Raw genomic sequence first — 24239 nt, 5'->3', positions numbered from 1 at the left:
CATGGTGTCGCCTCGGTAAGTGTAGACAACAACGCTACTTGTATTAGGTAGCTCATTGCATATATTTAATGATTTTTTTAATATTACTATTCCTTTTGTTCTTATGTCTGTTCTTCCCTTCTGTCTTTCCACACAAAACCCTTTCCTTTCCAACTGCTTTCATTGAATAAAAGACCAACCAAAGTAGGAGTACACTAAACTCCCATGTGGTACATTAGCCTATAAAGACACACAGATTCCCATTTTCCGTATCTAAACAACTGAACAGGATAAATTAAAAGGGGGAACAATAAAAATTGATCATTTTATCTTGCTTCATGACTTATGCAACCTGCCACTGTGTGTTCATGAAAGTATTCACCTTAATGCAAGCAGTCATTTTGAGAGGGAACATTGGATCCCCTCAAATGCAAATATTCTACTGCACTGAGATGTTCTAATGAAGTGCATCTTTTAATTATAAAACGGGGGTAATTACTCACTGTGTTTTTTCATATTACAGGTACATAAAATCATATTTGGTGTATGTGTCATGCCTGTGTTTGTATCAAGGTGAATGTCTCCTCTGCTGAAAACGAAATAGCTAAACCAACAGATAGTCCTCTGAACTTTCACCTTCTTTTCCAAACTTAAACTTTACTTGTCCTGTATTCAGTCCCGCAACACTTGAGTTCAAATTTTGTGTGATAAATACGTACTTTTACAGCATGATACTTTATCATAAAGTATGCAGCTATTGTCCGTGTGTATAGCTTTGTTAAAGGGAAACTAAAGACCCAATTTGTTTTGCAGTAATACATTATATGCACCATTACTGGCACGTTGAATTGTTTTTTGGAGTAAAGATTTAACAGGATAATGAAGGACTTCAGGAGGTTGCCATGTTTTATTAAAATCATAGCAAATTATATGTGCTTCTGATGTCGGTAAGACATCCTAAGATACCAACTTAAATGAGAACAGCTATCATATGTGAATATTTTTGGTGTGTTTTATGTGTGTGTGTGTGTGTGTGTGTGTGTGTTTTTTTTTAAAGAAGTACTTTCTAGATTAAGATAAACAGTATCAGAAAGAAGATGTTAATACGATTTGCGCACTTGAAGTGCAACAAAGTTTAACAGATTGAGTTAAGTTTCTCCTCTTATGAAATGATAAGACATTTAGCGAAATTTTAATGTCACATGCCCTATTCTTCCAGAAGAATTGCAAAGTTGGAGTCATTTCTGAAAGAGTGCTCGACTGCTGACTGATCTCTGGCAGGTGACCATTGAACTCTCAACTTAGTTCCCTGCCGAGTGAGATGGCTGGGGGTGAGGTCCACTTCCACGGCAACACGCAGCGCTCACGTCTTCCCCCACCTCCATGCAAGGACCCATCCCATATCTGAGCACTATATAAGGACTACTTTTGTTCAAGTTGGCAGTTTCGTCAAGAACTCCACCAGGTAGGACAAGCTTTAGCCGCAACCGGGAATAGGGGATTTAGAAAGGGGCACTAGGATGTATTTTCTTCTGAAGCTTAATTTTGAGCACTGAAAAAAACCTAGTGAAAATGTCTGTTTCAGGAAAAAAAGACAGGCTAATATTATTATCCAATTCAAGTTTTTGGATGTCTTTTTATGGACAAACGTAATATTGGTTGCGCTTTGATGTTTAGTTTTTTTTTTTATATAAATTGTCTTCGTTGATGAATTACATCTAAGGACTGGACTAAAAAAATGTGTAGCTTCTTAGCAGGGTTTTATATAACTAAACAACTGTGTGAGGATAATATGTACAATATATAGTAAACCACACTTACTATTTCATTTTAGACCTCCATCATGAAGTTTGCAACTCTCGCTCTCACCTTGCTTCTGGCCATTGGTGAGTACTACACTGAATACAACTATGAACTGTAGATGCACTGTGACTCCGTGCTCTGGACTTTTCATTTGCTCCCTTCAACAGTGTTTCTTGATCTCTATTACTTATCTTAGCACATAATTTATGTTTTCTTGTACAGGTTCTCAGGCTGCTTCCCTGCAGGCTGATGCACCCATGCCACTTCAGCATGCCCGGGCTGTTGTGGACCTCTATGTGACTCAAATTAAGGAAAGTGCCAAAAGAGCGCTAAATAACCTTGATGGTACAGAGTACGAAGGTTACAAGTAAGGCCATTTCATTGACATTTTTCTGGTCAACCCAACATTCTCTTTGCTCTTGCAAGGGAATTATGCTAATAATCTCATGTTGCTTTATTTGCCTATATAACCTTCTAATGTGGTGGAATGGGTTCTGAAGATATTTTATGCTTGATTTTAAAAAGGTATTCTTCTCCTCTTCTCTGTTCTTATTCAGGCTTAAGATTGCTGAAGGTATTGATGAACTCCACACTAAGCTCAAAGCCATGCAAGCGCAAGTTTCTCCCTTAACGGACAATGTGGTTCAGACAATTGCAGAGGCTACTCAGGATTTCAGAAACAAAGTTGAGGCTGATATAGCTGCTTTGCAGACGCAACTTGAACCAATGAAAGCCAACCTCAACGCAGTCATTAATAAGCACATCGAAGAATACAGTGAAGTTCTTTCGCCTGTCATTAGCGAATACCAGGCTAAGCATGCGGCTGAAATGGAGGATCTGAGAGTAAAGCTGGAGCCCATTATGGAAAACCTGAGAACAAAGATAGCTACAAACGTTGAGGAGACCAAGAGTGCTCTAATGCCCATAATTGAAGCTGTGAGAGTGAAGGTCGGTGAAAACACTGAGGCCCTAAAACAAGCTGTTAGCCCATATGTGGATGAATATAAAGACCAAATTATGAAAGCCAAAGGTCAAATACAATCCATGAATGGAGATGAATTCACTGCACTGACAGAGAAGATCAGTCCCATGTTTGGCGAGATAAAGGAAAAATTCCAAGCCATCTGCGCAGCCATCATGGAAAGCTTCAGTAAGAACTAAATTCTGGGCCAGCTGTCCTGTCAAACTGACCTCTTTTATACCTGTCAGGTCTAGACAATATATTCACACTTTATAAAGTATCAATTTTCTTCCAGTGCAAGTATCTACATTATAAACCCTCAAGAAGCAGAAGCCTAACTGATGCACTTTCTAGCAACACAATGGCTGGACTCTTTCTTTCTCTCATGTAAACACATTTCTTAATACGCTCAAGGTCAAGCACCACATTTATGAATACATACACACTAAGCACAGGCATGCTTTCAATGTCACAGACCTATGCCAAATACTGACCTTTTGGTGTATTCATTTTATATGACTTATCACAAGCAACTGTGTGATGGTGCTTGTTTCATGTAAATTGCTTTGGCAAAAGACAGCTGAATAAACATCTTCCTGTTTATTGAACAATTTCTCCATTTCGTTGACTATCTGGTTGTTGCAATGTTTAGTGGAAACTATAAACATAATTGGTTAGATGGTGCAGTTCTCAGTTAAAAAATCTGCATAATTAGATACTAAAGTTAAATAATTTGTGACAGGGTCAAATCATTATTCCTCACACTAGTCATTATTATGTATCATTTTGGCAGTCATGAATGAATGAATGCATTTATTGTCATTGTACAATTGTACAATGAAATCGAGCAGCTCTTTACAGTGCATATAGTAAAAATGCAAAATAGTAAATTATGGAAATCTTAAAATATTTAAAAAAAAAAAAAAAAAAAAAAAAGATAAAATAATAATAAGGAAATGTTGCAGAGTCAAAAGAGATATCATACAGAGTATGTTACAAGTCATAATATCCAAGTGACGGGTTGCAGCTCTACATGACTGTTGGTCCAAACTTCACAGACACTCAAAAGGACTGCAAAAACTGGCATTTATTTCGGCAACACAGTGCAAGAAAATGAACTGGTGGACTCACATTCAAAAACATGTCATTTCAGTCTTCTCCTCGCATCTGTCTCAATAAAATAACTCCAACATGAACATGAATAAAAACATATGATTGTATATTGATATTAAAATAAACAAATAGCACAACAATATGTAGAATTTACATTTTCATACCTTAGAAGAGAACACAGTCACAAATTGTACGCTTATAATTACAAAATGTCCCAAAATGCATCACATCGTTAAAATATATACTGTATAGCGGAAAACACTGAGGTGACTTGATGTTCCGCTCTGAGAGCCCCAATTTGGCCAAATTTCAAAATTGTCTGATATGCATGTGCATCATTGGAAAGCTTAAAATCTGTATTTTCTGGGGTAAGAAAATTTTTGAACAGGAGGACATTTTTTGACACCTTAAAAGTAAGTCAAATAAGGTGAGCGAAAAATAGACGTTTTTGAAACCTTTGAAAGTTTCTCATTTTAAAAAAAATGGTTTTGGACACCAATATGCATGCACTAAGACATGTAGTTGGACATGCAATAATAAAGGAAATTGGTGTGTGAGTAAATGCAGATTTAATTTAGCCCTGTGTTTTATTGTGTAAATAAACTTATAAATAAACAGGGATTTAGCTGTATAGTTAATGACAACTTTACTGCATAGTTTTTGATTTGGCTTGACTTTAATCTGTGCAAAGAAAAACATTTCCAGGGGAATTTGAGGGGTTAATTCCAATACTATAATATTTCAATTTTCGCAGTGGGCATTATAATATTTTTTCAATTATGATTAAAGAATGTGAACGCGAGATACTGAGTGTAAAAGGCTCCACATGCATAAAGGGAACATATAAATGTGAGTACATAACACTGTCTATTTATTGTATTTGGCCTTGAAGCCTCGGAACTAGGCTTTATGAATTAAGCATCGGCCGACAAGATAATGGACAGCACGCTAGTCAGTTTGCCTGCTGTGTCCATAGTTCTCGTGCTAGCGTTCGACTGCAATGTATGTCTTTTTGTGGCTTTCCAGTAACTTGAAGTGAGAGCATGAGAGAGCATAATTAACGACACCATGATTTTAACGAGATATTATCGCGTACTTACCTTGTTTCGTTCCAAAAACTCGGTGTAGCATGTACAATGTGTCACAAAAGTGAGTACACCCCTTGCATTTCTGCAGATGTTTAAGTATATGGCCGAAAACACAGACAAGACTAAAAAAGCAGTTTCTGCCTTTGCACTCCTCTTTAAAAGAAACTGCAGTATTTTAAGCCAAAACAACTTTTGTGTTTGATAGAACAATATGTCTATATGCTGCCATAGCAGATTCATGGTGCATTAAGCCCCCAAATTATTTTTAATTTGTCCGTTTTACCCTAAAAACCCCCGTTTACAGACGTGGCGCAACCGCTTTTGTTTCAACCTAGCAATAAAAAGAAGGTAAGTATTTGTATTTATTATCCAAAATGTCTGTCATTTTGTAACTTAGAATCATTAATTGATGTCTAATATTTAGTTGAAAAAAAAAACTTTAAAAAATTATTCACTCGCATATTTTAAAGTTTTAAACAAATTACGTCACAATGAAAAATTTGGCTTCTGTAAAAAAGTCACGAATATCTACCTCATAACTATCGCTTAATTGTATTTTTTTTTTTTTTTGTTACTGTCGGATTTTCCCCGTTATGTTAGATGATAAATAATCGATCCAAACAAAGAAAAAATGAAAAATAACATTTAAAAGGGTAACTATATGGAAAAGAAAATCTCAACCACTCCTTGTTGTCTGCGATTTCTGCATCGCGTCATTGTTATATGACTCTGTTTCACCCATAAAATCCTCCAAAAATTTGGCTGTGGCTATTCACTGCTGTGTCTTGACACTCAATGATACATGCTACATGGATTTTTTGGACCGAAACAAGTACGCGATAATATCTCGTTAAAATTGTGGCGTCCTTAATTCTGCTCTCACGTGCTTTCGCCTCCAGTTAGGGTTTTGCTGTTTACAAATTTTTTTTTAAAATGCCCTCCTGTTCAGAATCCCCCCCCCCCCCAGAAAACTGAGATTTTAAGCTTTCCAATGATGTATCACACGTGCAAATCGGACAATTTTGAAATTTGGACAAATTGGGGGTCTCTGAGCGGAACTTCAAGTCACCTAAGTGTTTTCCGCCATACCTTTTCATGGGACAGCACTGACAAAATGACACTTTGCCACAAAGAAAAGTACCGGTCTCATCAGACCATAAGACATGGTTTCAGTAATCCATGTGCTTTGTTGACATGTCTTCAGCAAACTGTTTGCAGGTTTTCTTGTTTACCGTGTTCAGAACAGGCTTCCTCCTGGGGTGACAGTCATGCACACCAATTTGATGGAGAGTGCGGCGTATGCTCTGAGCACTACAGGCTGACCCCCCCACCTCTTCAATCTCTGTAGCAATGCTAACAGCACTCCTGTAACGAGATATTTTGGAGGGAAAATGACAAGTAGTACTCAATTTGGACATCCAGGGATGCACGTAGTTTCTAAGGGGTATACTCACTTTTGTTGCCAGGGGTTCAGATATTAATGGCTATATTTTGAGGTATGTTGATGGGAAAATAAATCAACTCTATTATATAAGCTGCACACTTACTACTTTTCATTGTGTCAAAGTATCATTTTGTCAGTGATATCCCATGAAAAGATATACTTAAATATCTGCAGAAATGCGAGGGGTGTACTCACTTTTGTGATAAACTGTATCACCGAGTGTCAAGGCACAGCTATGAATGGCCACAGCCGGACTTTGTGGGGATTTTATGGGCGAAACGCGGTAATATAACGAGAGATTTTCTTTTTCAAATATTTACCCTTTTAAACGTTTCTTTTTTTCCTTTTCTTTGTTTGGATCCATCATTTGTCATCTAAAATATCGGCGAAAATGCAACAGTAACAAAAAAATATTATGATAATTATGAGGTAGATATTCGTGACCTATTTACAGACACTATTTTTTTCTTTGTGACGTAATTTGTTTAAAAGTTTAAAATATGCGAGCGAATAATTTCTTAAAGTCTTTTTTTTTTAACTAAATATTAAACATCAATTAATGTTTCTAAGCTATAAATGACATTTTGAATAATAAATATAATTACTTACCTTCTTTCTATAGCTGGGTTGAAACAAAAGTGGTTGTGCGGTGTCCGTAAACAGAGGTCTCCAGGATAAAACAGACAAAATAAAAATAGTCCAGGGGCATAATGCGCCATGAAACTGCTATGGCAGCATGTAGATATATTGTTCTATCAAACACAACAGTTCTTTTGGCTTCAAATACAGCAATTTATTTTAAAGAGGGGTGCAAGAGCAGAAACTCAGAACTCTGATCGACGTTAGACAAAAAACAAATGTAAAACACATAAAATGACACTGCTTTTGAGAGCAGCTCTTGTGTGACAAACATGACTTCAGCCACGCAACGTGCGTACAGCACTTAAACGCTGATACACTTGCAGCCTTAAAAAAGGCACACATCATATAGTGTCTGTACCTGTGCAATACAGTATGTCTCCGTCTTTCTCATTTCACTGCCTGAGACTCAGACAAAGCCTTTTTCACTGCCTCGGTCCATCAAAGCGTGTACAAGCCATTCACGGCAGATAGCACAGGTATTCGACGAGTAGGCGGGACAATCTGAGATACTCATATTTGATTGGTTAAAATAGTACTGGTATTTGATAATATCTGACTCTGACTGTTTTGCCTACTTTTTTTTCCAAATTGTGAAGAGAGATTCTTTCTGCTAGGATGCATTTGATCAAAACCTTTTCTGTCCTTTAAAAAAATGTAAAATGGCTGGCACAAATTCTCTTTCCCTCATCATAATATTCAATAGTGAAACCTGCATGCAAGCTGGTGCCTTTTTCTCCTTCAAATCCTTTGCCCGTTGTAGTGGTCTATTACGTTTTAGAGCTCCACTTTTGACACGCACACAGTGTCAATGCAAAGAACAAAAACAGCCATCCAGAAGGTTGTATTGTACCATGCAGAGTGTACTGTACAATCCCATACTTTCTCCCGTTGAAACATTTTCAGAAATGTAACATTGTGTCCTTTTCTCCTCTCTAAGGTCATACAGACAGCCTCATTGTTGATCACAAAGCTGTGAGCTGTGATTAATGAGCTGATTAATCCTCAACATGACCTGGTCAATTGACAAATTTCAGTATGTTCTTTATTAGGGTACTAAACACCCCGCAGGCTTAAAACCTTCAACACTACCAAATTCTAGTCTCGTGTGTGTGCACACACACGCATATACATGCACATTGCAAGGAGGGAAAAACAACAACGAACCAAATCCTGACTTTAATAGTTATTTCAATGAATTGTAAAGAATTAGTGGCGGTAGAATCAGCTGAATTATGAAAATTAACTTTAGAAGAATAGCACCAATTTATTTCCATCCATCTGTTCACACTAATTAACTAGAAGCTTGTTTGAAAGTTAATACTGTGCTTCTTGCCAACATTTAGGCTTTGGCATAAGTTAAATAGTATTTAACCTAAACACGGTTTCAAGGTGCACGTTTGTGTGAACAAACAAACAAAAAAAAGAGGTGCGTTTAATTTGCAGTCTAATAAAGACAGGTCTTGGGGCTACATGCCTGTGTGCAGCTGTGACTGCTGCATGTCAGAGGCGTTATGTATATTATAATGGATGAGGAAGGCACTGTGGTCCCCAGCGAGAGTCACAAGATGTATAAAGCCTGCTTGCACTATCATTATTTTCTCACAAACGCTGGGATGTGCATTTGGAAGGGAATTAACATTTTTTTATTCAACGCTACATTGTTTTGGCACGCTGTTCATCTCGATGTAAGGGAAAGAGCTGCAACCAGACAGACAAAAATTGTGGGGGGAAAAAAAGACTGTATACAATACTGACGTCAATCTTTATGAGAATGTCTTCGCAGATAAGTAATGGTAGGTCTGAACAAACAAAGCAGATATTAATGTGATAATAATTAACATATCATTTTGTCCCTTCAGGTTTGGGCTCTAAATTATCTTCAGGTTGTTGCACAAATGGTCTATTATTACCCAGCATTAAGGTCCCGCCAGTCAGTAGGGTCAGGGTTCAACTGGAGATGCATTCACTCTGGCAACAGTTTGATCAACTAGGCACTGAAATGATCGTCACCAAGGCCGGAAGGTAAGAGTCATATGCTTATACTTCTTGATTCTATTTGAAATTCCCTGTGATCCCTTTTTCTGATCAAAAACCGCAGGAGAATGTTTCCAACATTCCAGGTACGAATCTCAGGAATGGATCCTGCTTCTGAATATGTTCTGCTCATGGACTTTATTCCTGTAGATGATAAAAGATACAGGTAAATCTTACCTGAAAAATATTATGTGTTTGAGAACAATAAAATGATTCTCTTCTGCCCATTTGCAAATTCATGTGATTTTGATTCTAATCTGTGGCAGTATGTGTCAGATATGCTTTCCACAGCTCATCATGGTTAGTGGCCGGTCGAGCAGATATCGCGGCTCCAAGCCGTATGCACTTCCACCCGGACTCACCAGCTCGTGGAGCCCAGTGGATGAAGCAGACTGTGTCCTTTGATACTCTCAAGTTGACCAACAACCTGCTTGATGACAATGGGCATGTCCGTTTGAGTCATTGTATTTAAAATGCTGAAATTTGGATTCAAATTATACAAGTCCAACTTTCAAGGTAATTTTCTCCTTTTACCCGCCAGATGATACTGAATTCTATGCATCGCTACCAGCCACGTTTTCACGTCGTATATGTGGATAGAGCGCCCAACAGCCATTTAAATGCCCACAGAAACTTTTGCTCCTTCTCCTTTCCGGAGACACGCTTCATGGCAGTCACTGCCTATCAAAACCACAGGGTAGGTACACCAACTCTTGCTTGGAGTCAAATATTTCACAGCATTATTGGACTTTTCTTTGTCGTCTATTACTGAAAAATCTAATCTATATCTCTGCCAGATCACTCAGCTGAAGATAGCCAGCAACCCATTTGCTAAAGGCTTCAGAACAACAGACACACAGGATTGGTTAGTAGCACTGAATACCTAATTACGGGTACAACTGGACTCATTGATAAGTTGATTGTTTTATGTCAACACAGGGGTGACATTTCGAAGACGATCGGAGTGTGGCATTCACCAGAGGAAAGGACTGATGTCACGAAAACAGTCAGGAATAGGGATGTAAAAGAATCAAAAAGTGAGTCTAAAAATATATTTCTACTGTACATGATATTTAATAATAATACGCTGCACATAATGCTTCATCATTCAGCGCAGGAGGTTTCACAGCTCATGGAGCACAGTGGAAATTACTGCAACTTTACAAATGCAGTGGTAGCAAGCAACAATGGAGACATTGCTTTTGGAACACCATCTTGCTTCCTCAACCCATTATCTTCTTACTGGGACTGTGCCAGATCGAATCAGAGCAACAACCAGTTGTAAAAGGAGAAGATCAGTTATTGCCACATATTCAGTTGTACATTTGCTTACATCAAGTTGCGGCATAGCCTATGTCGCATAGGCAGTGTTGGGAATAACGTCGTTATAAATAACGCCGTTATTTTTTCAATAACGGGGTAATCTAACTAATTATTTTTTCCGCCTTTACAACGCCGTTACCGTTACTGACGGTCAAAAGCGGTGCGTTACTTACTTTGAATAAATTGAAGAAACTAGCAGCCGTAGCGAGTCTACTCTGCTCTGTTTATTTGTCATCCAAGACTTAGGGTGCGTTCAGTTTCATGGCAATGAAAACAGTAAACAGACATAGCCAACCTTTGCAAGAACGATGGAGTTGCCGTTTGATACAGTCATAATGTGCAGGTCCTGCACCCATCCGCAGCAAAACTGTTCGTAGCTTTGTAGCGATTTGTAATTTCAGAATCGCTGTTTAGTAACATACAACAAACATAAATACAGCAGAATGTCCATTTCGCGTAATTGTGGAAGCCCGTCGACATCTTTACTACATTTGTCTTCGGCTTGCTCGTAAGGGTCAACATTGTTCACATCTTTAAGTTTGATCACATATCTGTTCTTCGCCTTAGTAACGAGTTTGTCTCTTTATCGAACTGGCCAGTTAAAGTTTAATGTCCCGCAAGCCAGACCTGCTTCCAGTATGGCTGCGTTGTTGTCAAATCTCACGTGATCCCCCATTCTGTGAAGTAAACGCTCGAGCCTAATAGCGCACGTACTTCAGAGCCGGTGTTTTCACACACAAACCAAAACAGCGCGTGCGGCAAACACACACACGAAAAACAGATGCAGAGGGATATGATGGCAGAGCATTCAGAGGAAAATTTGTCCTTTACGGAGTGGAGATACAAACACTATTTCAATTTGGTCGAAATTAAAGGAAAGACGTGCATGTAAAGTGTAATTTATGTCCCGGGGCAAAGCTTTTGTCGACATCTGTGGTAAGTAGAGATGTCCCGATCCGATATTTGGATCGGATCGGATGCCGATATGGGCAAAAAAATGCGCATCGGTATCGGATCGGAACACGGGAAAAATTCCGATCCAGACTTCCGATCCAGTTTTTTTTTTTTAAGTCCGGTCCGGGTTTTCCAGCGCACCGATTTACATAATCCATTCCAGTTTTTGCTTCGGTTTCCCTAAAATCCGGTCCGCATTTTACGGCACACCTTCAACACACCATATTTACATTACCGTCTCCCAATTTACCGAGAGACTTTATCAGTAAAAATGTCAGCTGTGTGGGATCATTTCACCTTAAAGGACGACAAAGACGAAGAGGCAGAGTGCAACATATGCCACAATAAAGTCAAGCGTAGTGGTAAAGCTGTAAGAAGTTTTAATGCAACCAACCTAATCAAGCATTTAGTGAAATACCACCACAAACAATATGAGGAGTATTTTATGAAAATTGAAGACAAAAAGAAAGGTCCTACACAACTAACACTGGCAGAAACCTTTGCTATGCGTGACATACTGGCACTCGACAGTCCCAAAGCCCAGGGAATAACAAGAGTCATTGCCGAAGAATTCATTCTGGATGACGAGCCATTATCTCACGTGAGTAAAGACGCACCATCCAACACGCGATTCGGCTGCATTGCGTCCCGAAAGTAAACATAACTTGTCTTAGACCCGGGTAATGCCAATGCTCAACTCACGGCTTTAGCTCAACTCATGCTGCTGGATAAAAAACACAAGAATACCTGACTTCTGCTGACAGCAGCAACAAACTACGTCAACGTCGTTTTACTGGAGATAATAGATATCATATGTATATAGAACCAGATGCTACACGACAGACTCGACTGCGTTAGCAACATTAAAGTATTGAAAACCAGATGCGTTAGTAAACAGCCGCCATCTTAAAGCAGAAGACTCCCCTAGTAGGCTGTTGTGTACCTTCCAAGCAAACCTAATTAACTTTTTATCTAAAATACTCCTAAATTGGCAAAATCTTGACTTGAATCTATCTTCAAAACAGTTTTAAAACTTTTACATGTCGAAAATAGACAGAAGGGAAATTATGGAATAATGGGAGCAATTTTAAACCCTTTAACAGTTGATTCGCAAAATTAAATGAATTGAATGTAGTTTAAAGCTGCTGATACAGAATGGGGACTTGAATATTTTATTTACTGTTTTAAAATGTTAACTTGATACTGAAATAGTTGTTTATTTAAACCTGAGAGGCTTTTTATACAATTTTTGTAACTAATGCACGAAACATTAAAAGCATCTAATAGCTTGGGGGATTTGTGGGATTTTCCACTGAGGTTGTTTGTGTGTTTTGCTTTTTTAAGACAGTTTACAATATAATTTGCACGCTTTACTGACTGATTATGCCATTTCTGTTTGTTATTTATAATGTTTTGTGTTTGTCACTGAATAAACAGGTCAGTTTCTTGTTACCAACCGTTGTGTGTTATTCAAACTCACCTAATTCAGCTGGCTAGTTGTTATCAAGGGTACTAAAACCTTTTTCAACATGAGTCTGACAACTAAGTAAGGAGGCTAAATAACTTTAAACTTTAACACATGCTCATCGGTATTGGCCAGTATCGGTATCGGATCGGAAGTGCAAAACAATATCGGTATCGGATCGGAAGTGCAAAAACCTGGATCGGGACATCCCTAGTGGTAAGCAATTCAAATCTGTTTATTTTTGTTGCACCACAAGTGTAGGATAAATTTGTTGCTGGTGAGGTGCAATAAATATTACAAGGTTCTATAACAAAACTACCTGTCTGTTCTTCTCTATTCAACTGACTCGAATACTGCTCAGAAAATTTCAAATTCTTTGACATACAACAACTTCTATTTAAAGTAACGGAAATAGTTACTTTCCCTGGTAACTAGTTACTTTTACTATAGAGTAATTCAGTAATTCTTTTTGGAAGAAGTAGTGAGTAACTATAACTAATTACTTTTTTAAAGTAATGCGCTCAACACTGCGCATAGGTAACGAAGTACAAATAGTTATACTATGTTACTGTATTTCAGTACATTTCTCAGGCATCTGTTCTTTTTACTTCCACTCCCTTCAAAATAAAATGGTATACTTTGTACCCATTTTTCAAATTAAGCATTGTAGGGCATTGTTGGATGTGTTGGCGACAGGAGTGCTTCATGGCCGATATGTTGTTTTGCTTCAACTTAAAAACCCACCAGCTTTGGCATTTATTCTGTCTAATCTGCAAAAAAAATATTAGATTAAAAACACACAAAAAATATAGAGATCCCTCGTTTTTCGTGGGTAATAGCCACAACCAAACATTTGAACCACAGAATTTGGACGCTGGAATTTGGTTTGTATGGAACCCCAGAACGATCCAAATTAAATGAATAGAAATAACATTTTGAAATGATAAATAACAGACAAATTGTGTAGTATGGCCCTTAAATCGTTAAATAAGATTTTATGAAAAAGATTTTACAAGATAAAAGTCATTTTTTTCATAATGTCTTTTTTTAGATTTAAATTTCATGTCATTTTCCACCACAATGAAGCGCGTGCTGTAAATCAAAATACATAAGGAAAAGTCAGTTAAGTGATTGGCTGGCCCATGGAGTCTGGCCAGAGCACTGAGTCTGGCTAGCTGCGCTAGCATTTGGTAGCGTCACTTTCAGAGTTACTCAAAGAAGTTTCGAACCGGCTGGATAGTAATGAACGGCGTTTACCTCAGCCTAATGCCTAATCTCAGCAGTAGTGTGTTTTTGATTAGATGCTTTCTGGAAGTTTACCCAACAGTTCATCTTCGCTACTAAACGCTACTGAAGCTAGCCAGACTCCATGATCCAGCCAATCACTTAACTGACTCCGCCTTACATATTTGATTGACAGCACACGCTTCATTGTCCTGAAAAATGACATAATGAAATAAAAAGGCCATCGTGGAAAAAGACATTATGATAAAAATCTTTGTGAAAAATGGTTTTTATCTTGTAAAATCTAATTGTGCTGAAAAACAACATTAGGACATAAAAAAAGCTATTGTAGTAAAAGGCTATATTAAATAAAAAATATATACATACTTCGTGAAAAATGCTTTTTATCTTGTAAAAACCTTTTCATAATAATACTACCTTATTTTACAATTTAAGGGCCATATTACTCAATTTGTTTTATATTCATCAAAACTGTATTTATTTCAAAATGTTGTTCTTATTTATTTAATGTTGATCCTTTTGGGGTTCCATAATTAAATGCTTCATTGAGTGCTCCCAAGCTTCTCTGGCAATATCAAAGCTTCAATGCCTGTCAATCATCACTAACTTCAACAAGCAAACGCCAGCTGCCTGCTGAACAGGAAAAGCAGCGAGAGGGAAAGTGATATATATATATACAGAGTATACAGTATATATATAAATCACTGTATAGACTATGTACACACGTTTATTTATTTATTTATTTTTTTTCATTGTGCCAAATCATCAATCAAAATATCTCTAATAAATAATCGACCACAAATTTCTGAATCCGTACTTTTTTACTTTTAAAGTACTGGAGTTTATATATGCATATATTTTTTTTTACACATGTAAGTAAATATTTTTATATATTCTCTAATTCTTCACGTACTAAAGAGAGTATCGTTAAACACACGTGGTTTGCATGACTATACTTTTCGTTTGGCTGGCTTTCAAATCTGGGTAGCTATCGTACAAATACCGAGGTCAGCTGAGAATATAGCTCCAGCACCCTCGTAACCAGTGTTGTTAATAACGGCGTTACAATATAACGGCGTTACTAACGGCGTTATTTTTTTCAGCAATGAGTAATCTAATTAATAGGGAATGGGACGTACTACGTCATTGTTTGGACCGCCTCCATGCTGGCAATATAATTCACTTCCGGGCCGGCAGAGTCAATGCGGATTGTAACGTGTGGTAGTGCTAAGCTAACTCTTTCGGTGTTTTAGAAAGAAAATATGGGTGCTTATTGTTGCGTTACCGGGTGCAACAGCGTCTCCTACGACAAAAAAAGGGGTTAGGAAAAATGGACTCACTTTTCACCGTTTTCCTGCATGGAGGACCAAATATCAGATCACGAAGGTACGACGGATGGCTGGATTGCAGCGGTTCGTCGGAAAAGCATTTCTTATGATCATATTTCTGCTGGAATGAGAGTGTATTCCCCTCATCTCTACTCTTGTAAGTTGAACGATTTATCCGTTTTGGTTTCAATACGTTTTTTGTTTTTTTCTTTACTGTTGTGTAAATCTGCCTCGGTAGCAATGCTAACCTACTCCTCCTCATCACCTACCTGTTGTGTTACTAGGAAAACCTGCATATGAAATGCTGACAACACATCCCGATTGGTCACCATATCTCTTCTTGGGTTATTCTGAGGTCAAGCGCACCACATCGGAGCGTTGAGAGGTTGGAAAGGCGAAGAGTGCACGCTGAAACTTCAGTTTGCTCTGCTCTTACAAACACGATCCCAAGTGTTATGAAAAGTCAATAAAATATGAATACCAAAACATGACTTGAACAACTTCTTGACAAACTGTAACTGCTTGTTGTTTACTTCAGGTCTTCATAATAAACAGGTGTAATAATTACAAAGTCAGGTGACTTAATTTTGTTATTCTATTTGGAATATGCATTGACAATTTTTGGACAGTGTTGTAGACAAGAACTGGGACTGATAAGTTGCAATAGATTTATTTCAAGTAATGCAATTTCTCCAATACGATATTTGAATTGACAGTTTAAAATCTTTAAATTAGTGCAAACAAGGCCCACCCTCTGACGGTGGCAGCAAATATTATATAATTATAAGTAATACACAAATACAAGATCACAATAAACGTGTCTTTGTCAAAGCAGTTTAAAACACTATTTACTGGCCTTGGGTAAATTGCCAGACAGGATAAATATGTGCTTTAAAGTTCTTGCATTTCCATTTTAAGTATTGCAAGTACTAGTCTCCAACACAGTATTTGAACTGACAGTTTAAAATCATTTTAGTACAAAATGGCCCACACTCTGGCAGGGGGCAGCAAATATTATAATACATAATACATTATAAAAAGCTATATACTATATAAATACAAGATCACAACAAAACCTGTATTTTTCAAAGCAGTTAAAAAACATCCAGTGGCCTTAGGTAAATAAAGGTGTATAAATATGTACTTTACAGTTCTTGCATTTCTATTTTAGGTATTGCAACTTTTCCAACACTATTTGAATTGACAGTCTAAAGTCTACATAAGTGCAAATAAGAATATTATAATTTAAAAATAATAATAGAATATATAAATTCAACATTACAATGAAAGGTGTCTTTGTCAAAGTGGTTAAAAAAAAAAAAAAAAAAAAAAACGTCACTGGCCATAGTTAAATAGCCAGGCAGAATAAATATGTGCATTAAAGTTCTTGCATTTTCACAAGTTAAAAGCCCGCAGTTCATCGACGAGAAGGGCAGACCCAGATGGCGTCTGCTGCAGGGGCTTGTTTGAGTCCGACACAGGACAAATGGAACCACTCCATTGAACAAATTTTCTTTGTCAAATGATCCAAGAAGAGAGATGGTGACCAATCGGGATGTGTTGTCAGCAGGTTTACCTAGGAACACAACAGGTAGGGGAGTCGTAGTAGGCGAGCATTGCTACCGAGGCAGATTTACACAACGGTGTAAAAAAACAAAAACGTATTGAAACCAAAAGTGGATAAATCGTTCAACTTACAAGAGTAGAGATGACAGGAACACACTCTCATTCCAGCAGAAATATGATCATAAGAAATGCTTTTCCGACGAACCGCTGCAATCCAGCCATCCGTCGTACCTTCGTGATCTGATATTTGGTCCTCCATGCAGGAAAACGGTGAAAAGTGAGTCCATTTTTCCTCACCCCTTTTTTTGTCGTAGGAGACGCTGTTGCACCCGGTAACGCAACAATAAAGCACCCATATTTTCTTTCTAAAACACCGAAAGAGTTAGCTTAGCACTATCACACGTTACAATCCGCATTGACTCTGCCGGCCCGGAAGTGAATTATATTGCCAGCATGGAGGCGGGTCCAAACAATGACGTAGTACGTCCCATTCCCTATTACTTTTCTCATCTTGGCAACGCCGTTACCGTTACTGAGGCGGGAAAGGCGTGCGTTACTATGCGTTACTAAGTTGGTTGAATAAAACAAGTCTGAGAGAAACGGACTCACAGGGACGAGAGCAGAGCAGCAGTGGGGAAGACGCCGTTGCAACCGCGATGCTAGGTGGCTCCAATAATACCTGACTGTAGCCATAGCCGACAAACTACGCCCACATGACACGGTAGATATCATATTATAGAACTAGATGCATAAACTGACACAGCTGCATTGCCAACATGTTTTAAGGACTACATGCGTTAGTAAACAGCCGCCATCTTTAAGCAGACCTCTCAGGAAGGCCCTGATGTAGAGATCCTTCCTAGCGAACCTAAGTAACTTTTTTTTTTTTTTTTTTTAATAATCTAAAATGCTTCTAAATCGGCAAAATCTTAACTTAAATCTATCTTTAAATGATGAAACACTTTTAAAACTTACAAATGTTTAAAGTAGACAGAAGGGAACTAATGCAATAACGGGAGCAATTTTAACAACTTTAACGGTTGATTCAGAACTTTAAATGACTTCCACACATAGCAAAGGTTACTAGCTAGTTATCGCAATAGGGAATGGGACGTACTACGTCACTGTTTGGACGCGCCTCCATGCTGGCAATATGATTTACTTCCGGTTCGGCAGAGTCAATGCGGATTGTAACGTGTGGTAGTGCTAAGCTAACTCCTTCGGTGTTTTAGAAAGAAAATATGGGCGTTTATTGTTGCGTTACCGGGTGCAGCAGCATCTCCCACAGACAAAAAGGGGTTAGGAAAAATGGACTCACTTTTCACCGTTTTCCTGCATGGAGGACCAAATATCAGATCACGAAGGTACGACGGATGGCTGGATTGCAGCGGTTCGTCGGAAAAGCATTTCTTATGATCATATTTCTGCTGGAATGAGAGTGTGTTCCTGTCATCTCTACTCTTGTAAGTTGAACGATTTATCCACTTTTGGTTTCAATACGTTTTTCTTTTTTTACACCGTTGTGTAAATCTGCCTCGGTAGCAATGCTCGCCTACTACGACTCACCTACCTGTTGTGTTCCTAGGTAAACCTGCTGACAACACATCCCGATTGGTCACCATCTCTCTTCTTGGATCATTTGACAAAGAAAATTTGTTCAATGGAGTGGTTCCATTTGTCCTGTGTCGGACTCAAACAAGCCCCTGCTGCAGACGCCATCTGGGTCTGCCCTTCTCGTCGATGAACTGCGGGCTTTTAACTTGTGAAAATGCAAGAACTGTAATGCACATATTTATTCTGCCTGGCTATTTAACTATGGCCAGTGACGTTGTTTTTTTTAATCACTTTGACAAAGACACGTTTCATTGTAATGTTGAATTTATATATTCTATTATTTTTAATTTATAATATTCTTATTTGCACTAATGTAGACTTTAGACTGTCAATTCAAATAGTGTTGGAAAAGTTGCAATACCTAAAATAGAAATGCAAGAACTGTAAAGTACATATTTATACACATTTATTTACCTAAGGCCACTGGATGTTTTTTAACTGCTTTGAAAAATACAGGTTTTGTTGTGATCTTGTATTTATATAGTATATAGCTTATTATAATGTATTATGTATTATAATATTTGCTGCCCCCTGCCAGAGTGTGGGCCATTTTGTACTAAAAGGATTTTAAACTGTCAGTTCAAATACTGTGTTGGAGACTAGTACTTGCAATACTTAAAATGGAAATGCAAGAACTTTAAACCACATATTTATTCTGTCTGGCAATTTACCCAAGGCCAGTAAATAGTTTTTAAACTGCTTTGACAAAGACACATTTATGTTAAACTTGTATATATTACTTATAATTATATAATATTTGCTGACCCCGTCAGAGGGTGGGCCTTGTTTGCACTAATTTAAAGATTTTAAATTGTCGGCTCAAATACTGTATTGGAGAAGTTGCATTACTTGAAATAAATCTATTGCAACTTATCAGTCCCAGTTCTTGTCTACAACACTGTCCACACATTGTCAATGCATATTCCAAATAGAATAACAAAATTAAGTCACCTGACTTTGTAATTATTACACCTGTTTATTATGAAGACCTGAAGTAAACAACAAGCAGTTACAGTTTGTCAAGAAGTTGTTCAAGTCATGTTTTGGTATTCATATTTTATTGACTTTTCACAACAACACTTGGGATCGTGTTTGTAAGAGCAGAGCAAACTGAAGTTTCAGCGTGCACTCTTCGCCTTTCCAACCTCTCATAACGCTCCGATGTGGTGCGCTTGACCTCAGAATAACCCAAGAAGAGATATGGTGACCAATCGGGATGTGTTGTCAGCATTTCATATGCAGGTTTTCCTAGTAACACAACAGGTAGGTGAGGAGGAGGAGTAGGTTAGCATTGCTACCGAGGCAGATTTACACAACAGTAAAAAAACAAAAACAAAAAAAACGTATTGAAACCAAAACGGATAAATCGTTCAACTTACAAGAGTAGAGATGAGGGGAATACTCTCATTCCAGCAGAAATATGATCATAAGAAATGCTTTTCCGACGAACCGCTGCAATCCAGCCATCCGTAGTACCTTCGTGATCTGATATTTGGTCCTCCATGCAGGAAAACGGTGAAAAGTGAGTCCATTTTTCCTAACCCCTTTTTGTCTGTGGGAGACGCTGCTGCACCCGGTAACGCAACAATAAACGGCCATATTTTCTTTCTAAAACACCGAAGGAGTTAGCTTAGCACTACCACACGTTACAATCCGCATTGACTCTGCTGAACCGGAAGTAAATCATATTGCCAGCATGGAGGCGCGTCCAAACAGTGACGTAGTACGTCCCATTCCCTATACCCTTGTGTCTAGTTAAGTGGAGGGTAAAGAATTGGGCTAGGGCCAATTGTCCCCCAAATCCTTTAAACTTTACATTGTGTGACCTGTTTGTTTTTGTTTGTTTTTTGTTTTTTTTGTTTCTTGTTTTTTTTTGAGAAAAAAAAATTATCACTAGTTACTTTGCCAAGTAACTAATTACTCTTACATTCAGGTAACTGAGTTACTAACGCAATTACTTTTTGGGAGAAGTAATTTGTAACTGTAATTAATTACTATTTTAAAGTAAAATTAACAACACTGCTCGTAACACTAACAAGGACCACCACAGGGGCGAAGTTTGGGAGGGTGCTGAAAGGTATGGAGTAGGGTTATGCCCCTGTGTTGTGCAGTTCAGTGTAGTTTGGGGAAAAAAATCCTTTTTTTTAAATTTGTGGTTTATAGCACCTCTCAATTTAGTCAGGATGAGGGTGTTAACGACTGCAAGAAGTAATGTGCATTGCACTATCACTCTTTGTAAATCATGGGTGGTTAAAGCACCTCTCAATTTAGTCAGGATGAGGGTGTTAACGACTGCAAGAAGTAATGTGCATTGCACTATCACTCTTTGTAAATCATGGGTGGTTAACACTAGAAGTCCCAGAGAATTCTGCTACTCCTAACAGTCCCAAGCAATGGCCAATTTGGCCTCTCCTCCAAAAAAACCCAGAGGTGGCCTAAATGACCCAAGTGCTTTTGAATTAGCAAGTCGTTGTTGGACAGACAACAGCCGTTCATATGGAAATGCAACCACTTGTGTTGGTATGCGGCCCAAATGGAGGGGAACACACAACAGTAGTACTATTCATGTAATATTATGTGTCAGTTCAAGTCAAGCTACATTTATGGGGTTTTGCACATTTTAATAATGTGTATTGTTTTACGATTTTACTGTCGGAAAAAATATCTCTGACAGTGTATTTGTGGGGCCTTTATATGCTAGCAATATTTGTTATAACAGTATATTTGTGATGCCTGCAGAAAATAGAACATTGAATCAGTATCAAATGTAAAACTGAAATGAGAGTCTGACAAAGTTAATTTTTGTCTTTTCTTCCTGGTATTTATTGATGCACAGGATTCAAACAAGAGTAATCATATCAAAGCAAAACTATCAAGTCAAAACGATGAAATACTATAGAAAACACACATAAATGTACCTCTAATACACCCTCTATCCTCTATACTGGACTTGTTGAAAGGTTATCAAGAATTTTTTGTTTTACTGGGACTACTTGGTATACAATGAGGAGCAATTATTTGCACTCCTTGTGATTTTGCAAGTTCGCCCACTTTGAAAAGAGGTGGAGGTCTGAAATTTCAATCATAGATGCATTTCCACTCATAGAGACAATCTAAAAAAATCCAGAAATCACATTGTATGATTTTTAAAATTTATTTGCTATATATTTTTATCTACTGGGGTTCAGTTCATGTATTTGTGCTCCTGAGAATCAGCAATAATTATGACACTCAAAGAGTTGTCATTCTACCTTAAAAAAAGTACCCCTTTACCCCACCCGTTTGAGCTCATCATTGTCACCTGTGCACCCCACAGTCAGTTATAATCCACCCGCTACCATGGGCAATACCAGAGAGATTTCGAAAGGCACCAGATAAAAAAATTGATTAGCTCCACAAAGCTGGAAAAGGCTACGGGACAACTGGAAAGCAGCTTGGTGAGAATAAATCAACAGTTGCAGCAATTGTTAGAAAATGGAAAAGGCTAAACATGACTGATAATCTACCTTGGAATGGGGCTCCATGTAAAATCTCTCCTCGTGGGGCATCACTCATGGTGGGAAAAGTGAGGGCTCAGCCTAGAACTACATGTTAGGAGCTGGTCAATGACCTGCAGAGAGCTGGATGCACAGTTTCAAAGGCTGCTGAAGCCAGTACATGTAAAGGCCTGTCTGAAGTTTGCAAGGGACCATCTGAATAATGCAGAGGGTCATGGGAGAAAAAGTAGAACTTTTTGGTGCTAACTTTACTGTCGTTTGTGAAGGGAAAAAAAGGCAGAGTACAATCCCAAGAACACCATCCCCATTGTGAAGTATGTAGGTGGAAACCTCATGCTTTTCGGCAAAGGGGACAGGACGATTCTATAAATCAGAGGATGAATGGTGCAATGTATCGTCAGATTTTGGGCCATGACCTCCCTCCCACAGTCAGGGACTTGAAGATAAGTCGTGGCCGGGTCTTCCAACATGACAATGATCCGAATCACACAGCCAAGCTGACCAAGGAGTGGCTGCGTAAAATGCATTTCAAGGTTCTGGAGTGGACTCCAGACATCAATCCAAGAATCCAGATAGGATAGAGCTGAAATTTGGTGTTTCTCAACGACAGCCCCGAAACCTGACTGATCTAGAGAAGATTTGTGTGGAGGAATGGGCCAAAATCTCTGTTTTCATATGGGAAAACCTGGTGAAGAACTACAGAAAGCGTCTGACCTCTGTAATTGCAAACAATGGCTGCTGCACTAAATATTAGCAATGATTTTCTCAAGGGTACAAATACTTATGAACCCCAATAAATTACGAATAAATTATTGAAAAAAAAATCATACAATAAGAGTTCCGGATTTTTTTAAGATCATCATGAGAAGTCAATGGGGTTTTGGTGCTCTCTAATATTACCAAGGGTGTCCCATTTTGGGACGCCCTGGAGATCCGCCCCGAAGCCGAGCCTACCCTACTGCCTACCGCAAGCCGCATCCAATTTCTACCCCTTGGCCCACCCCTTGGCCTTTCAAACGAAGCAATAAGGGGTAGGGCTTGAAACATCAGCCCTACGAATTGGGACACCTCTTTACACTCACGTACGTCATAAGTCCGTTCGGAAAGTTGTTACATAACCAAAAGCAACGACAAAAAGTGCACTGAAAAACAAAACAAACATTACAAATGAAGAAACACAATAAACAATGAACTAACATTACAATTAGTGGTGTCGATTTTTTATTTATTATACCCCTAATTAGTGCAATTTTATCGTGATTAATCTTTTTTTAACTATTACTTTTCTGACTGAAGAAAACGCATTGAGAGTAGATAATACTGGTCATCAGCTGTTAGAATATTGTTTGGATGTATCAAGCTTGTTTCATTTAATTTAAGCAAAGCAAACAAAACAAACACTGGTAACTAACGGAAGGGTCCACAACACATGCACATAGATGTGGAGCACTAGTTCAGTTTAATTTAATTTGGTTTCAAATTCAATGTAATATTTACACCATTGTATGAAACCTGAATGATGGCTTGTTTCTGAACCAAGAGTGGTATTTACTAATCTTGCATATTTTTTTCCCAGCAATTTCATGTGTTGTGCTCTTCATTTCACCACGGTGTTTTGGTGTGCTTAGTTGTATTATTTCTAAATATCTATGCACATAAATGTATATCCACAGCAAATTGTTAATTGATCTTTTTGAAATTGTTTTTTTTAACATGTAGAGGGTATTCAAACAAATACATCCGAATGAATTAGAATTATTAAAATACTGTTATTAAAATATTCTCAGAAGTTTAGCCGTTTAGTGTCAAGTAAGAAATAAGTGTCTGAGTAAGTCAGGCTACTTTAGCTGAGGCGGGGGTTGGGCGAAAAAGGCTCAAGTCAGGCTACTTTAGCTGAGGAGGGGGTTGGGCGAAACCTTGCTGAGTGAGGCTACTTTCTCTTTCGCCCCAACCCCCTCCTCAGCTAAAGTAGCCTGACTAGTAGACACTTATTTGTTACTTGCCTACTGTAGGTTGATAAATTTGTAGGTAGATTTGTGTATGCCTTAGTCAATCCAAAAAAAAAGGTTCCTTCAATCAAAGTATATATTTTCATTCGAAGAGCACCACACATGAAATATATATTATATATATACGGCATATATGTATGTATGTATATATATATATATATATATATTTTTTTT

The 24239-nt window shown here is 38.0% G+C and overlaps 3 protein-coding genes and 1 long non-coding RNA gene across 5 annotated transcripts in view; 2 read left to right on the top strand and 2 right to left on the bottom strand.

Annotated features, from left to right (window-relative positions):
- LOC130917081 (trichohyalin-like) overlaps positions 1-24239 on the bottom strand; it is a 146365-nt gene that overhangs the window by 95435 nt on the left and 26691 nt on the right. The window lies entirely within an intron of this gene.
- Positions 1339-3354, top strand: LOC130917214 (apolipoprotein A-I-like). The gene is made up of 4 exons (XM_057838375.1): positions 1339-1444; positions 1814-1865; positions 2005-2149; positions 2340-3354. The coding sequence occupies exons 2-4, from the start codon at positions 1823-1825 to the stop codon at positions 2941-2943; spliced, it is 792 nt and encodes a 263-aa protein (XP_057694358.1). The 5' UTR covers positions 1339-1444; positions 1814-1822; the 3' UTR covers positions 2944-3354.
- Positions 8776-13056, top strand: LOC130917213 (T-box transcription factor TBX1). 2 transcript variants are annotated; one of them, XM_057838374.1, is made up of 7 exons: positions 8776-9052; positions 9129-9230; positions 9341-9512; positions 9606-9761; positions 9862-9929; positions 10004-10101; positions 10177-13056. In XM_057838374.1, the coding sequence occupies exons 1-7, from the start codon at positions 8988-8990 to the stop codon at positions 10347-10349; spliced, it is 834 nt and encodes a 277-aa protein (XP_057694357.1). In that variant the 5' UTR covers positions 8776-8987; the 3' UTR covers positions 10350-13056. The 2 variants fall into 2 exon arrangements, with proteins under 2 accessions (XP_057694357.1, XP_057694356.1); XM_057838373.1 differs by having other exon boundaries at positions 10004-13056.
- On the bottom strand, positions 16675-17362 carry LOC130917217 (uncharacterized). Its single transcript, XR_009063435.1, has 2 exons — positions 17078-17362; positions 16675-16955 (listed from the first exon to the last, which is right to left on the bottom strand). It is a non-coding gene; the product is annotated as an uncharacterized LOC130917217 (long non-coding RNA).

The sequence above is a fragment of the Corythoichthys intestinalis genome, chromosome 6, assembly GCF_030265065.1.
Source record: "Corythoichthys intestinalis isolate RoL2023-P3 chromosome 6, ASM3026506v1, whole genome shotgun sequence".
Taxonomy (NCBI): domain Eukaryota; kingdom Metazoa; phylum Chordata; class Actinopteri; order Syngnathiformes; family Syngnathidae; genus Corythoichthys; species Corythoichthys intestinalis.
This window is presented reverse-complemented; position numbering and strand designations above follow the sequence as displayed.

Bases quoted from the DNA above. Each gene is read 5' to 3' on its own strand.
- LOC130917213 (XM_057838373.1), top strand. From the start codon at position 8,988: ATGCATTCACTCTGGCAACAGTTTGATCAACTAGGCACTGAAATGATC. The intron at 9,053-9,128 runs GTAAGAGTCATA...CAAAAACCGCAG, and splicing joins ATCGTCACCAAGGCCGGAAG to GAGAATGTTTCCAACATTCC. The intron at 9,930-10,003 runs GTTAGTAGCACT...ATGTCAACACAG, and splicing joins ACAACAGACACACAGGATTG to GGGTGACATTTCGAAGACGA.
- LOC130917214 (XM_057838375.1), top strand. From the start codon at position 1,823: ATGAAGTTTGCAACTCTCGCTCTCACCTTGCTTCTGGCCATTG. The intron at 1,866-2,004 runs GTGAGTACTACA...TTTCTTGTACAG, and splicing joins CACCTTGCTTCTGGCCATTG to GTTCTCAGGCTGCTTCCCTG. The intron at 2,150-2,339 runs GTAAGGCCATTT...GTTCTTATTCAG, and splicing joins ACAGAGTACGAAGGTTACAA to GCTTAAGATTGCTGAAGGTA.